The 15,153-nt window shown below is 49.6% G+C and overlaps 1 protein-coding gene across 2 annotated transcripts in view; it reads left to right on the top strand.

Moving 5' to 3' along the window:
- The window catches only part of VPS37B (VPS37B subunit of ESCRT-I), a 27,900-nt gene extending 12,747 nt beyond the window's left edge, over positions 1-15,153 (top strand). The window contains exons 1-4 of one of the 2 annotated variants that reach the window (XM_014742192.3): positions 8,368-9,224; positions 10,074-10,245; positions 11,902-11,984; positions 12,869-15,153. In XM_014742192.3, the coding sequence (XP_014597678.1) occupies positions 10,101-10,245; positions 11,902-11,984; positions 12,869-13,363 (723 nt within the window). In that variant the 5' untranslated portion in view covers positions 8,368-9,224; positions 10,074-10,100 and the 3' untranslated portion in view covers positions 13,364-15,153. Of the gene's footprint in view, positions 1-8,367; positions 9,225-10,073; positions 10,246-11,901; positions 11,985-12,868 lie in introns of those variants that run through there. The other variant, XM_023647255.2, reaches the window with a different exon arrangement.

The raw sequence follows: 15,153 nt of genomic DNA, 5'->3' as shown, positions 1-15,153 counted from the left end.
TTATATTTCTTTATTATTGACACAATTATCCACAAGTCCAAGAAGTAGGGAGATCTAGTTTTTTTCCTCTGAATATTCAAAAATAAGTCTTCTAGGAAAAAAAAGCTAACCCAAACACCTTGATGTGTTGTGCCTGCCAGAACTAGAAAACTGTCAAATTATGTGTCCCTGAGACCACTTAATTCTTCTCTGAGACGAGTCCATTTATTTTCATGCCTAGCTTTTTGCATTTCTGTGGTCAGGTACACTTAAAGCGCACAACATACTAATTCTTAAGATGCGAGCCTGCTCCACATGGAAGGGATTGTTCCAGTCTGCATCCTGCTGCCTGCTGCTTTCTGAGGGCAGCAAGTTTCATCTCAACAAGAACGGTTTTGACATCGTCAATCAAAAATAGCAATCTTGATTAATACGTTGTTTGTTGAGTCGGTCGTTTTCTTGGAACATTTGATAAGCAGCTGGTAAATTTCCTTTCCCGAGTAGGCTGTAGTCTTGGAGATGGTTTCACACAGCCCCCGAGATTGTTGTATTTTAGAACAGTTTCGTAATGTTCTACAGTTCTTTCACTGTATTTTTGTATTTTCAGATCTTTAATTTTGTTAACATATTAAACAGTTCAACTCTGCAACTGTTAAGTTTTTTCATTAAAACTCAAGGAACATTTGGATTGAGTTAAAACACGTTAGGGGTGTTTGCAGCACACCTCTGGAGTGGCGTGGGCTGGGATTACAGGCTCCACCTGAAAGCCCACGTTCGACTGGAGGACTCTGGTGAAATGAGTTGTCACTGGGAAGGCCTTTGCACTGAACAGAAGATGAATTTGGGCTTTCTAATAAGCCAACACTTAATATTCAAGCCCAAACTCAAATTACATGTGACTTTGGTGAAATTTACCCTAAAATTAATTGGTGAGCTAGATCAAGAATAGTACAATAAGAGGATATGAGATTAACCTGGCTGAATGCATGCCAGCCTTTTCATCACCTAATCGGTAAGCCTGCTGTATTTAAAGTCTTAATGTAACTTAAACTTTTCTGCTAGTAGAAAAGTACAAAAGCCAGCATTTGTTTCATTCTTTGTCTTTGTATTATAGATAACTTTCAATTTAATTTTATCTGGAGAAGAAAACATCAAAATCAAAAGAAATTTTCCACCAAAAGGAACCAGTATGTCTTCGAGAAGGGCTGGTGCTGGTCAGGGGCAGCAGGTGCACAGGTGGTCCTGGGACATCTTGTTTTACCAGGGTAGGGAAGCTGTCAGAGCCCTGGGGTATGTGAGCTTAAGAGCCTGCTTGAAGTGTCTCCCACTGGCCAGGGACAATTTGAGCATCAGAAAGATTCAGGACTGTAACTGATTGAAACACACAGAAAGATACAAATCCATTACTTAATACTGATACCCCTAAAAAAGCTTATTGGTCATTTTTGGAGGTTACTTGAGCATTAACTCAGTCTTCTAAAAGTTGGTTTAAAGGGGAAAAGGGTGCAGAATCAAACATTTATCCTGCTTTGCCTATATAAACTATTTTACATACTCAAAAACATGAGGCAGAAACCTCAGTATAGAAGAATTCAAGCCAACACATGCAGAAGATGAAATTAAAGAATTGTTAATTTTAGTTCAGTGTGATTACAGCATTCTAGTTAGAGTTATAAAGTTCTTACCCATTAAAGATACATGTTAAAGTTTTTAAGGGTGAAATGATATGCTGCCTGAGATTTGCTTTAAAATACTTGAAAAAGTGAGGAGTGGACGGAACAAGATGGGCGAATGCCGCGGGTTGTTGCACCTGGAGAAGAGCACGCAGGGATTCACTGTGCTTACCTCTCCTTTTGCTCTGTGTTTGAATATATCCTCAAAAGACAAAAGGTAAATAGAAATGAGATTTAAATGATTGTTGGCACTTGAAAATAGAGAAATGATAGCAGACTAGATCCTACGGAATTAATTCACGCCATAATCATGTAGAAAACACACTTGGAGACAAACTGTCCTGACACAGTAATGGGCAGTTTGCCTTAGAGCAATCACTGTCACAATCTTAATTTTTTCTACTTACATTTCACTTCCAAACCATTATCACTACTGTGGTGAAGTAGGAGTGCAAATAGTTTCCCAGTCAACGTGTAGTTGTTTGTAATAATAAGCATTACTCTATGATGTTACTGTTTAAAAATTTATTATAAGCATTTAAAGAAGCTAATCTTCAGAGCAATTTAGCAAGTTTTTAAAAGTGAACTGATAGTGGCTTGAGGCCCCAGCAATCAAGATTCCTACAGATTAAGTCGAGCAAGAATTTAGTGAAATGCCCGCGTTGGCCTGGGTGGTGTACTAGGTTCTGGGCCTCAGGAAATGAATAAGACACAGCTCTCCTTTTAAGGGGCTTCGTGTTTTCATCGAAAGGGGGAGTGAGCTCAAATGTCATTTTATTTCATTGGGAAATCTGTTCAGTTATATCAGTCAGGCAGCTGGCAAGACAGGGGGCACTCAGCTTGGGGGACTGGAGAGGCCTTTAAAGGCCTTCTTTACAAGGAGAGGGTGGGTGTAGACCCCCCAGGGCTGGTACAGCACTAGCCACGGTTGTGCACATCTCCCCTCCAGGCCTGATAGGCAGAGCAGGGTGCAGAGAACCAAGAGAGGGAGAGAGAACTGCTTTGGTTGGGAGGGATCTGGCCACCTACAGGGACCCATAGAGGGAGGACCCCAGAGAACCCCCTCCTCATTTCATTCTTCCCCCACCCCCAGTCCCCATCGCTGATGCCAGCTCGAACCAGAAGGCAAGTGGCCTGTTGAAGTGGTCATTGTGGCCCCTGGGGCACAGAGCAGGATGGGGCGTGGATCTCAAGGACAGGCGGCAGATTCCAGCACTGTACTAGTTTCTTGTGGATGCCATGACAAATTCTCACAAATTCGGAGGCTTAAAACAAGAGAGATTTATTCTCTTACAGTTCTGGAGGCTAGAAGTCTGAAATCAAGGTGTCCGTGCTCTCTCCGGGGCTCAAGGGGAGAATGCGTGCCTTCCTCTTCCTGCTTCTAGTGATTGCTCACTTCCTTGGCTTGTGGCCACATTACTCCACTCTCTGCCTCTGTCTTCACATGGCCTTCTCCTCTGCGTATGTCTTCTCCTGTGTGTCTCTTATAAGGACACTTGTCATTGGATTTAGGGCCACCCAGATAATCTAGGATGACCACCTTGTCTCCAGATCCTTAGCTTAATTACATTTGCAAGGATCCTTTTTCTAGGTAAGGTCACATTCACAGGTTCCAGGATTAGAATGTAGACACATCTTTTGGGGGGGCCACCATTCAGCCCGCTGCAAGCACCTTTCACTCCCAGGAGAGTTAAAGCTCCATCATGACACATTGGTAACTGATTGTTGGTGTACTTCTGTTGACTGTCTTCAGTGGACACACCCTCCAAGGGGGCAGGGACCTGCCTTTCCTGTTCACTTCTGTCTCCATTGCCTGCCCTGCCCGGAGCCAGCACATAAAAAAAAGCTTTTTTTGGGTGAGTGAATTAACAGACGAACGAACAAGCACAGCAGACGACAATGCAAACAGAGTGAAAGCAGGGGTCTGCTCTGTGAGTACACTAAACACCGTTCAGTGGGCGCTTTCAATGGCGGATCATATAGGACGTGAATTACACCGCAGTAAAGTTGTGCCTCAGAAGAGTGCCTGGTGATCAAGCGAGCAAGATTGTGTGGCTTTGTCTGGGGCTTGGGGAGGGCCGGAAAAGGCCCAAAGCTGTTGCCGGGGGCCTCTGTTAGGGCAGAGCTTTGGGGAAGGAGGGCATTCCAGGCTGAGGGGCCAGTGTGAGCAAAGTCATGGGTTGAGAGCATGTTATCCTCCAGGCACATGTTTACTTGTTAAATAAAATGTGATTGTTTACCTTGTGTAAATACCAGGCCCTCTGGGGGGGCAGGGCAGGTGAGAGGGAGCACCTGTGCCCCCAGTGCCCCGCCCACATTCCCGAGCACTGACTCCGTTTTGAGCATTTAAAGGCCTTCCAGTGCTATTAAGAATTTCCGTTTGTTTGTTGAAATTCGCTGACATAATGCAGTGCTGACGTTTACTTTGTTATGACAAGGATTATATGATATGTAAGAAGGAGTAAGGGGCCGCCTTGAGTACTCTGCCATAGCAAGATTCAGCTTGGAAATGTGGACACATCTGTCTGCCATATTGTTTAGGAGGACACCATTATAATTATAGATGAAGGAGCCAGACCGTCCAGCTTGAGTCAGACTTTCACATCTTAGAAGCGTCTGGTTTGGAAAACGTCCCCTGCAAGCCCAAACCTTTGACCCAGGCTGGCCAGCGGGCGTGGGCCACTTCCCATCCCTGTCTCGGGTGCCTCTCATCTGTAACCACTGCATGTGTCGTCCAGAGGGGAGTTTCTGTCTCTCTTCTTTCTTGCCAGCTTTATTTTTTGCCACACTCCCCCACCCCAAATAAATAAATAAATAATGACATGCATTTGCAGTAGAATGTGCATTCTGTGAGAACTTCACATTTGGATGTAAGCATCCCGAGAGATAAAAAGGGTCTCCACATTTCTGCCTGGACAAGTGAGTATAAAATACCTTGTTTGCTTTTTTAAAACAAAGGCAGCTTATTTCCCTAGAGCCTCTGCCCTTTTGGTTCTATTAATATCTAACAGGTTTTTTTTAATTAAAAAATGAGCATTCTGTAAATTTATACATGCTTGTTATAATGAATCAAGCGCTATATACAAGTAGAGGGAAGTAAAAAAAAAATCACACCATTCAGAGGTTGCTGTTGTTAACTTGGAGTGAACATCCTTCTAGACAGCTCTCTGCGCGCGTAGACAGATGGGCGGAAGTAGCAGTATAAATGGGGTCCTATGTGAATGTTGCCATCTATCATGCCTCTTGTTTTTCTTTGATATGAGCAGAAAAAGAAACTGAAGTGAAACTGAGTACATTTATAAAAATGGTTCCTTACCACAGAGTGATTGTTTCCTGAAAAGATTTCTCTATGGTTAAGAAAAACGGTCAAGAGAACTGTCAGGAGGTTGGGACCCTATTTTCAATTTCAGGGACCTCTTGGCTCCAAACCTGGCTCCTAGAACACGGGGGGGCCTCTGCCGGCGTTTTCAGATTTACTGTACAGCTTTGGTTACAGACGTCGAGGCTGGAATCGAGCTGAGAGGAGGTGGAGAGTGGGGCTGCGTGTCACCCAGAGTGGCTGCACTTGGGCCTTGCTGAGTGTGGTGTGCACTGTCCCTAAGGACGGGCCCTGAGTCCCATCCTGCCCAGCTCGCCTTCGCTTTGCAAATGATAGAACAGGGGCCGGCCCCGTGGCCTAGTGGTTAGGTTTGCGCGCTCTGCTGCGGCGGCCCAGGGTTTGACCGGTTTGGATCCTGGGCGCGGACGTGGCGCCGCTCATCAGGCCACGCTGAGGCGGCATCCCACATGCCACAACTAGAAGGACCCACAACTAAAAATACACAACTATATGCTGGGGGGATTCGGGGAGGAAAAAAAAAAAGATTGGCAACCGTTGTTAGCTCAGGTGCCAATCTTTTAAAAAAAAAAAATGATAGAACAGGCTGCGTGTTTCTCCCCATTTTCCTCAATGGGAACAAGAGGAGGGAATATTATGAAGGAAAGAGTCTTTTTCTACATCTAATGCAACATCAAAGGTGTGTACAGGGCCCATAGGAGTGTTGGAAGAGCTTTATCAGATGCTTAAGAAAAGACGCTCCTCCCCACCTCAGCGCAGGTGTCCTGGCCGTGGCCCCGCGGCCGTGTTCCCCTGCCACCATTGTCCCCCTGGAGAGTGCTGTGGGTGTACCCTGCATGGCTGCTTAGAATTTACTGATATTTATTTATGTAAAAATATTTGGGGGCCGGCCCGGTGGCGCAGCGATTAAGTGCCCACGTTCTGCTTCTTCGTGGCCCGGGGTTCGCCAGTTCAGATCCCAGGTGCGGACACGGCACCTCTTGGCACGCCATGCTGTGGCAGGCATTCCACATATAAAGTAGAGGGAGATGGGCACGGATGTGAGCTCAGGGCCTGTCTTCCTCAGCAAAAAGAGGAGGATTGGCAGCAGATGTTAGCTCAGGGCTAAACTTCCTCAAAAAAAAAAAAAATCTGAGTATCCAAAGGATGTAAAAAGTTTCAGCAGCATAACGGTCATCAGTTGAAGTTAATTTGGTCTCTTTTGCTGGCTGGTGACTTCGACTTTGCCTTTATGCATCCTGTGCAGATGAGCTTCCTTTTGACTGTAGCCTGTGCTTCCTTGGGTTACTCTCTCCTAGGACTTTCTAGCATGGAGAAGAAGGGGGTTTTGACTGACTTAGACCCTACGAGAATAAGATTTATTTGCGGAGGTATTATACTGTGAAACTGAGGCAGGGACACTTAGCTGTATGTTGCAGTCACCTGGGGAGCTTTGAAAAAATGTCCATGCATGGCCAAGTGGTTAAGGTTGCATGCTCTGCTTTGGAGGCTCGGGGTTCATCAGTTTGGATCCTGGATGTGGACCTATGCACCGCTCATCAAGCCATGCTGTGGCAGCGTCCCACATGGAGGAACTAGAATGATCTACAACTAGGAGATGCAACTATGTACTGAGGCTTTGGGGAAAGAAAGGAAAAAAAAGAGGAAGGTGGCAACAGATGTTCACTCAGAGCCAGTCTTCCTCACCAAAAAAACAAATAAAAAGTGTGCCTGGGCCCCTCCTAGAGAGTTTGGCTGCTATGGGGTTGGTCTGGGTATTGGGGATTTTGTCGGGTGATTCTGACGTGCAGCTGAAGTTGAGAACCACTGCTGTAAAGTCATATTTAACAGCGTGCTAGGATTATGCACTTCCCTGGGTGCCAGTGCCTTTCCTGCGGTCACCTTGGGAGACCTGAGCTTACAGTGCTGCCTTTGCTTAAGAGTTTTGGAGAAATCCTGCTTTCGGAATTACCCTTAGATCTAATGTGAGACTCCCCGACAGACTCAGGCTCAAAGGACTGTGTCAAGGGAGCCTGCCTGTTGCGGAAAGGATTGGGGGCAGTTATTGCCTGACAAACACGGCTCTTCTTTTTTTTTTTTTCACTCTCGATTTTGTTACCCACCTTGTTTGTCGGACCTGACCTCAAGTGACTGGCTTTTTGTGGGTGGGGAAGGGTCATTCTGACTCTTTCGGTGGATGCTGAGTGGCTGATATGTGCTCGGTACTGGGAACGCCACAGATGACAGGATATTGCCTATGTCATTAATATTCCAGTGGGGGAGACAGTGAGCAAGAAACCAGATTTGATATTCACTGATTGCAATTAGTGGCAGGACAGAAAGGAGTGCTGTGACAGAGGGTGACTGCCAGCTTAGATAGGACGGTCAGCGAGGCCTCTGAGGGCAAGGCATTAAGCTTGGGCCTGACAATGAGCAGGAGCCGGATGGAAGAGCAGACCTGAGTGCCAGAGGCCTGTGGAGGGAAGAGTTCCATTTCTTCTCAGGACGGGGCGAGTGGGAACAGGTCACCCTGAATCTCAGAGATCGGGACATGGCAAGTTCGGTTCCATTTGTGCTGACTGTGAGTTTAGGTGAGGACAGAAGCGCTCATGTTCCACTCATTGCTCAGGGCCTGGAAAATAATAGTTGCTCAGTAAATGTTTATTGAACAAAGAATTGATTGAGTCAGAATTTCGCGTGCACAGAGCAGTGAGTCTGGGAGCAGGCGTCTAGGTCTTCACTGTGGCCTCCAACCCCTGCCCTCTTCTCATCCATCAGATGAGACCAGTGGGAGGAAAAGATCTCATCAGCAGTTGGTTTGTTTATAACTAAACTTTGAATTTTAAGATAATTGTAGATTTGTATGCCATTGGAAGAAACAGTACAGAGATACTGTATGTATCTTCACCCAGTTTCCCCCAATGGCAGCATCTTACAGAATTCTAGTCCACTCTCACAGTCAGGATAGCGACACTGATACAGTCAGCATAGGGAACAGGAGAACATTCCATCACCACGAAGATCCTTCATGTTGTCCTTGTAGCCACTTCCCTCCCCCAGCCACTAATCTGTCTGCATTTCTGTAATTCTCTCATTTCAAGAATGTTGTATACTCGGAATCATAGAGTATGTGACTCTCTGGGTTGGCTTTTTTCACTCAGCAGAATTCCCTGGAGCTTCATCCAAATTGCCATGTGTATCCACAGTTGGTTCTTTTTTATGGCTGAGTAGTGTTCCCTGGTGTGGATGGAACTCACTTTGGTTAACCCTTCACTTGCCGAAGGACACCTGGGTTGCTTCAAGGTTTTGGCTGTTACAAATAAAGCTGTTCTGAACGTTCACGTACAGGTTTTCGTGTGAATATAAATGTTCATTTCTCTGGGATAAATACCCAGGAGTACAATTTCGGGGTCATATGGTAGTTGCATGTTTAGTTTTAAAAGAAGTTGCTGAGCTGTCTTCCAGAGTGGCTGTGCAATGGTTTATTTTTGTTTGTTCTTTTAAATGGCTTAACAATCGAAGGAAAGACTCTCCTGCAGGACCTCGGGATACAGTGCACATGGAGGGCGAGCCGCTGTAAGGGGGAGGCGGGGAGCGAGTGAGGGGAGCCCCCTCCGAGGGCCGTTCCGAAACCCCGAGATAGCAGAAACCCTGTTTAAACTCAGTCTTTCCAGCCCCCAACAGAAACTATTTCTACTGCACTAATTTTAGTGTTGAGCTAGAGGCTTAATTTTCTATCTTAATGTAAATCCTTAATTTAAATTCTGTTTTGAGCTGGCCTAATCTTTCAGGCCCTGCACCCAGCTCATCTGTGTGGAGAGAGAGATTATGTGTCTGCTGAAGAGCCCCCAGCCTGGTGGTCAGGGCCTCCTGGTGGAGGCGTCCATCCAAGGGCTTTCCCTTTGTTCTCTTCCTTCACTAAGTTGTGCGTGCGTGTGTGTGTGTGCACACGCCTCTATGAGTGTGCTGGAAACTGGGCATGAGCAACAAATGGGTATGGCTGGGGGGAGGGGTGCAGAGCAGAGGCAGCGCAGCCAGGAATCTACACTCAAACTATCAAGAGGAAGGAAGTAGCAGCGAAAATAGCCTGGGTGCGGTGGTAGGAAATATTAAGGGGAAAAACGAGATGCCTGGCGTCGGGGTGAAGAAGAGCTCCTAAAAACGCGGGCATGTGTGGGGAAGGAATTGTGTGTTGTTGAAACTTCAAATCCAGAATGTGAGCAGTGGGCAGGCCGCGCTGGAGGAAGCCGATCAAGGTGAGTGAAAGGGGAGCTGGAGGACATGGCACGGATGCCTTGTGTTTTTTGGTTTTTCTTTAATATACTTTTGCTAAGTTTTATTAGGAGCTCCTTACCTTTTTCTCAGACCTTCCATTTCTCCCTCTCACTCCTGACGTCCAGGCGGGCTTCTCTACCTCCCAAATAACGTGTCCCCACTTGGAGAATGAAACCCTGTTGGGCAAGTAAGTCCCCCTTGCCCAGCCTTGGGTCAGCCTCACTGAGGGACTGGCCAGGAGCTGGCGAGATGAGGCCCTCCCCTCAGCCAGGAAGAGCTGGTGCTGGGGTGGGGGAGGGACGAGGGCAGAATCCTGTAAACGGAATTCATCCCTGGGGCCTCAGGCTTTCGTGCTTGAGCTGTAAGCCTGAGTGTTAAGCCTGAATTGACATTGCACTGACTGGTCCTCCTCTGATAAAAGCGATTCTTTAACTCTCTGGAGTAGCAGGAACTTGTTTTGAAAAAATCTAGCCCTAAATCTTTACAGCTGTCTATTCCTGCAAGCACAGTGGCGGGAGTAAGGAACTTCAGGCACGGCGCAGCTGCTGAAGCGAAAGCCTCGACAGGTCACAAGACAAAGCCCATCTTGCAAACTGGTTGGAAAGGAAGTGGCCTCACTGTTTAAGAATAGGGGGCAGTGTCCAAACTAGAAATCTGAGAGGCTGGAGTCTTTGGGGCTGGGAATGGCTGCCCCGCACGTGGCCGAGCCTGGAGACACAGCCAAACGGAAGCAGATGTGGCAGCTCCTGGGCGTGGGGCGTGGGAACCTCTGGGGACTTGCCTATGAACTAACACACTTTGGTTCTCATCATCCTGTGTGTTCCTTGCAGACACAGAACGTTCAGCTTAACAAAGAAATGACGCTGGCCAGCAACCGGAGCCTGGCAGAAGGAAACCTTTTGTACCAGCCCCAACTGGATGCTCTGAAAGCACGTTTGACCCAAAAATACCAGGAACTTCAGGTTCTCTTTGAAGCCTATCAGATAAAGAAGACCAAATTAGGTAACTTTTTTAGGGTGATCTTTCAAGAATAAAAAGTTGAGGGCCAGCCTGGTGGTGTAGTGGTTAAATTTGCATGCTTTGCTTTGGTGGCCCAGGGTTTGGAGGTTCGAATCCCAGGCATGGACCCACACACTGCTCATCAAGCCACCCTGTGGCAGTGGCCCACATACCAGATGTTAGCTCAGGGCCACTCTTCCTCACCAAAAAAACAAAAATAAAGAAAAAAAGAATAAAGAGTTGAGGGAAGGACACATTTTCAAGCTGTTGCACTACCAGGAAAGAAATATTATTATGAGAAAATTTCAGATTAAGACAGTAATTACTGCCACAAAGAAATGGTTTATATTTAGAATTGTCACCAATTTAGAAAAGAGACTTAACTGCTTTTTAAATAAGACTCCACCTTCTCCAAACAGCATTAGGAAAGAGGCAGTTTTCTGAATTATGGTTCAACAAATGTGTTATCTTGTGAAGTTAGCCCTCAGAATTAACTCTGAAAAATACTCCTCACTGGAACATTTTATTTTAATGTCACACTTTGATTCACAGCCATTTTGAAGAGAGCGTGGAGTTGGATATTGTTCGAGTCCTCCATACTTTGGATTGCTTTCGAAGAGACTTAGATTAGAGAAGGTTAAAGATTACCCCCTGCAGAGAGGTTTACAGAGACTTCTGATGCCCAAATCCCCTTTCATTGTCTCTGTAAAGGCAGCAAAAATGGACTTTAATGTGCCCACCAGAGTGAATAAAGTTGAAAAGGCTGGCACTGCCCAGTGCTGGTAGGAGTGTAAACTGGTAAGACCACCTCGGAAAAGCTGCTTGGCAGTCCCTGCTAACGTGAGAGATGTGCGTGCTCTGGGATTCAGCACTTCCACTCCGGGTCTGTTTCCAGCAGCAGTGCGCATTTATGTCTCTCAGAAGATGCACAAGAATGGTCATTGGAGCTGTATTCCTGACAGCCAGATGTGGAAACAGTGTAGATGTCAGGCTACAGAGGGATGGGTTAGTTGTGATATTTACACAATGGACACAGCAGTGAAGGAGACAGCTGCTGACTCAGACAGATTCATATGACACTAGGGTGAGATCAGAGACCTGGTGTGAGCGCAGGAAGCCGGCGCAGAGCACACACTGTGATGCCGCTTGTGTGAGGTTCAGGACCGGGTGGCACTCCAGGGTGGTGCAGGTCGGCTCAGGGCCTCCCTCTGGGGGGCGTTGCTGGGGGTGGGCCTGAGGGAGCTTTGCAAATATGCTATGTCCTGAGCTGGTGCTGGTTGCTGGGGTTTAGACATATGTAAAAAATCACGTGATACACTTAATGACGTGTATGCTTTATGTAAGTTATCACTCAGAAATACAAGGGACATATGTAACGGGTGTTCCGTACAGTTCTCTAGGGCAGTGCTGATGCTCGGCACGCTGATGCATGTGCAGCCCCGAGTGCCCACACTGGTCCGTGCACTTGTTCCTCCCCTGGAGTTTAAGCCTTACTTCACTTTCAGCTTCCTGGAAAGTCAGCTCTCAGAAGGTTTGACTCTCCTAGTGCCTTTCCAGTTACAAGGCACTCCTCCTCTGGCAGGGGAGGGAAGGAGGCGGAGGAGCAGGTTTGAAGGGCTGGGGGTCGTGCCCCTCTCATCGCGCCGCCTCCTCTTCCAGATAAGCAGTCCAGCAGTGCTTCCTTGGAGACCCTGCTAGCACTTCTTCAGGCGGAAGGGGCCAAGATCGAGGAAGACACCGAGGTAAAGCCAGCCAGCCTTGGTGGAGTGCCCAGGGCACAGTTACCCGTGTCCTGGCCACTTTGGGCCCAGTTCCCTCGGGGACAGTGAGTGCCACATCTCCATGGCCAGGAGATGGTGCCTCCCGCATGTGTAAGCTGCACGTGAGCCTGGGCAGCCTGGCCTGTGGTCAGAGAAAGTGCCAAGCTGAGGTCTGGTCCTCAAGTGAGGGATGCACGCTGCCCTGTGAATTGGCACTGGTCCTGTGGGTGCCAGTGGCTGAGCTCCCATTCGCTCTGAGTCAGCTGGTGGGGCAGGGCCTGTGGGATGTGGCCAGCTGGGCTCTTGAGGCTGGAGCCTCACTAAGTGATAAATGAGTCAGGGTTGAAAGTTGCGCAGTTGTAGCGCATCAGGGCTGGCAGTGTGTTACCAAGTTAGGCTACTTGGTCTAATTAACCATCGCCATTAGGCGGGAGCCCTGATGGGCACGAGCAAATTTCTGTCCTGCTGACTCCGAACGGGGCCAGTCTGTCAGGATGCGGCTGGTGGAAGGAAGGAAACACTGGATTCCAGTTGGTTTAACGCGGGAGGGTCAGAACTGGGTGCAGTGGTTTCCTCTCCGGGCCGGGAGAGCCAGCAGCTCGGGGCTTCGTCTTAAGGCTGGCTCTCCCCACGGCCTGCTGCCTGTCTGGCCTGTGGTTTGGGAGGGTGGGGTAGGCATGACCAGCCCATCTGTCCAGGGCAGAGCCCCCACTGAGGACAGCAGCATGGAGCGGTGGCAGATAGCAGAAGGGGACAGGTGTTGGGAGGAAGCTGGGTGCTGCCTCTCCCTGCGCACCGGGTAGTGAGGGAGCGCCTTCCCTCACAGCTGACCTTCCCTGTAATCGGGTTTCTCCTGCTGCTTCCAGAACATGGCAGAGAAGTTTCTCGATGGAGAGCTTCCTCTCGACTCCTTCATCGATGTCTACCAGAGCAAGCGGAAACTGGCCCACATGCGCAGAGTTAAAATTGAGAAGCTCCAGGAGATGGTGCTGAAGGGGCAGAGACTTCCGCAGGCCCCAGCTCCAGCCCCGCTGCCCCCCAGGGTGCCCGAACCAGTGCCCGCTGCCCCCCTGCCCTACTCCGCCTCGGAGGCCAGCGGGCCCCCGTCAGTCGTGCCTCGGCGCATCCCACCCCCACCGCCCCCGGTGCCTGCAGGACGGTCAGCCACGCCATTTACCGCCGCCTTGGCCTCAGGACAGGCCTTTCCGTACCCAGGATCACAGTGCCCACCCCTGCCCCCCCGCGTGGGCCTTCCCCCCCCCCAAGGATTCTCCACACAGTTTGTGTCACCATACCCGCCACCTCTCCCCCAGAGACCCCCACCCCGGCTGCCTCACCAGCCGGGCTTCATCCTCCAGTGAGTGGCCCTCGGCCTCCTGGGAGGCTCCCTCACCTGCGCCTGCTGGCCGGGGTTCCGCACACACCGGGGAGGCTTCGAGGACCAGGTGCTCTGCCAAGGGCTCCGGTGCCCTGGGCCGGGATGTCCATCTGATTTTAGAACTGTAGGTCAGTGGTAAGTAGACGTAGAAACCAGTCGTGTACACCCAGGCGGCTGTGTGTGCTGGGCCTCCGCCTGGCATCCCTGTGGTTGCGCTGGTTTGCGTTCTCGGTATCATTTCTAAGTCTCGTAGTGTTGATGAACTCACGAGTTTGGAGGAAAAAGCCTCCCTCCGTTCCTGTTTAGAATCGTGGTCCTCCTGTTGCAGCTTTATCTAGTAAGCATGGTTCATCATTTCTGGTTTGTTTTCAAAAGACAGTTGTGTGTGTCCCAGCCCGCCGCCCGCCGCAGCCCCTGGTACGGGTTGGTTGGGTGGGCTAGCCCGGAAGGTGCTTGCTTAATCTGTGTGGGGTGGTCGTCAGTCACCCCCTCCTCTCCTGAACGTGGGTGTTTCAAAGCCACACGCAGAGTTTGCACTTGGCCCACTGCCACGGCCTCGCCGGGCGAGTTGCGGCCGGCCCTGAGGAGATGGCTCCGAGCTGGACTTTGCACAGCAGATGATGTTCCGGGCTCTCCTGCTCTCCCTCCGCCTCGAGCCAGCCCTGAGGGTTTCTATGAAGAAATACTCCCCCCGTATTTTTACTACATGTGTAATTTTCCTATTTTTTATTGGCAAAGAAAACTTTTTTGACACAAGACCATTCAGGGAAACTATAAAAATGCACATACTGTTCTGAGCAGAGTGAAGTGCACACGAAGTGAATGCAGTGCCCTTCTTGGAAGTAGTGCCCAGTCGCACCGCGGCCCGTGCTGTGCCTTAGCTTCACCTGGTGCCAGTGAGGGGCGGCCGTGGCTCCCCTGTGGGCCTCAGGACGGGCAGGCGGTGGGGGCTGTTACCAGCTGCTGTTGCCACCACCCTTGGTGGCTCTAGGTTCCACAGGGGCTTTTTTGCATTGTTTTGTTGCCGCTGGAGGAAGTCTGCCCACCTTGAGCCAGGATCCTCTTAGCCAGTGTTCTCTGCCCCTGGCTGGCTGGGCCTCAGGACACGAGTGGGGCAGGGATGCCAGCAGCATTCAGCTGGGTTTAGAGAAGCCCGCCCCCTGAGATTAGAGGGCCCCAGCACACTCAGACCTCTGGCAGCACCCCAGGCTCTTCCTTCCCCTCTGGGTTCTCACCCACACGTGCCGAATTCCCAGGGCTCGTGGGGGTGGGGGGAAGGCCACCCCCCACCTGCTGGCAAAAAAGGGCTGTGTGCTCATTGGTGAACCCCTGGCCCCAGCCTGTGACCACTCACCCAGCTGGCTGCCACCCGGGTGACAGAATCAAGGCAGAGCTCAAATGGCATCTGTCCCAGCGGGCCACGGGCAAGGCCACCAAACTTTGTACTCAATTACTGTACAGTTCTCCTGGACTTGAACTCTGTGTCATAATTGTCTTTTTAAAAGCTGTACAGGACTCAGTGCCATGCCAATCAGGTGGGCCTACCATGTTCTGTGAATCTTGAGAGTGCGGTGCCACCACCCGATACCTCTGCCACGTGCCCCGCTGTCGGGGTGCCCGCAGCCCGCACGGGGCGCAGCCAAACGTGTGAGCTCGATGTTGACATGGTGCAGGGGCCTCCAGGCTGGCCTCGCCATCTCTGCAGGGCCACGTCTGAGCTGTGTTTGTAAAGCTGTAGGACCCTTTTTAATAAAGAGAGAATTGTTAACAACA

Source organism: Equus caballus, chromosome 8 (genome assembly GCF_041296265.1).
Source record: "Equus caballus isolate H_3958 breed thoroughbred chromosome 8, TB-T2T, whole genome shotgun sequence".
NCBI lineage: Eukaryota > Metazoa > Chordata > Mammalia > Perissodactyla > Equidae > Equus > Equus caballus.
Note: the sequence above shows the minus strand (reverse complement) of the source record. Positions and strands in the feature narration are given on the sequence as shown.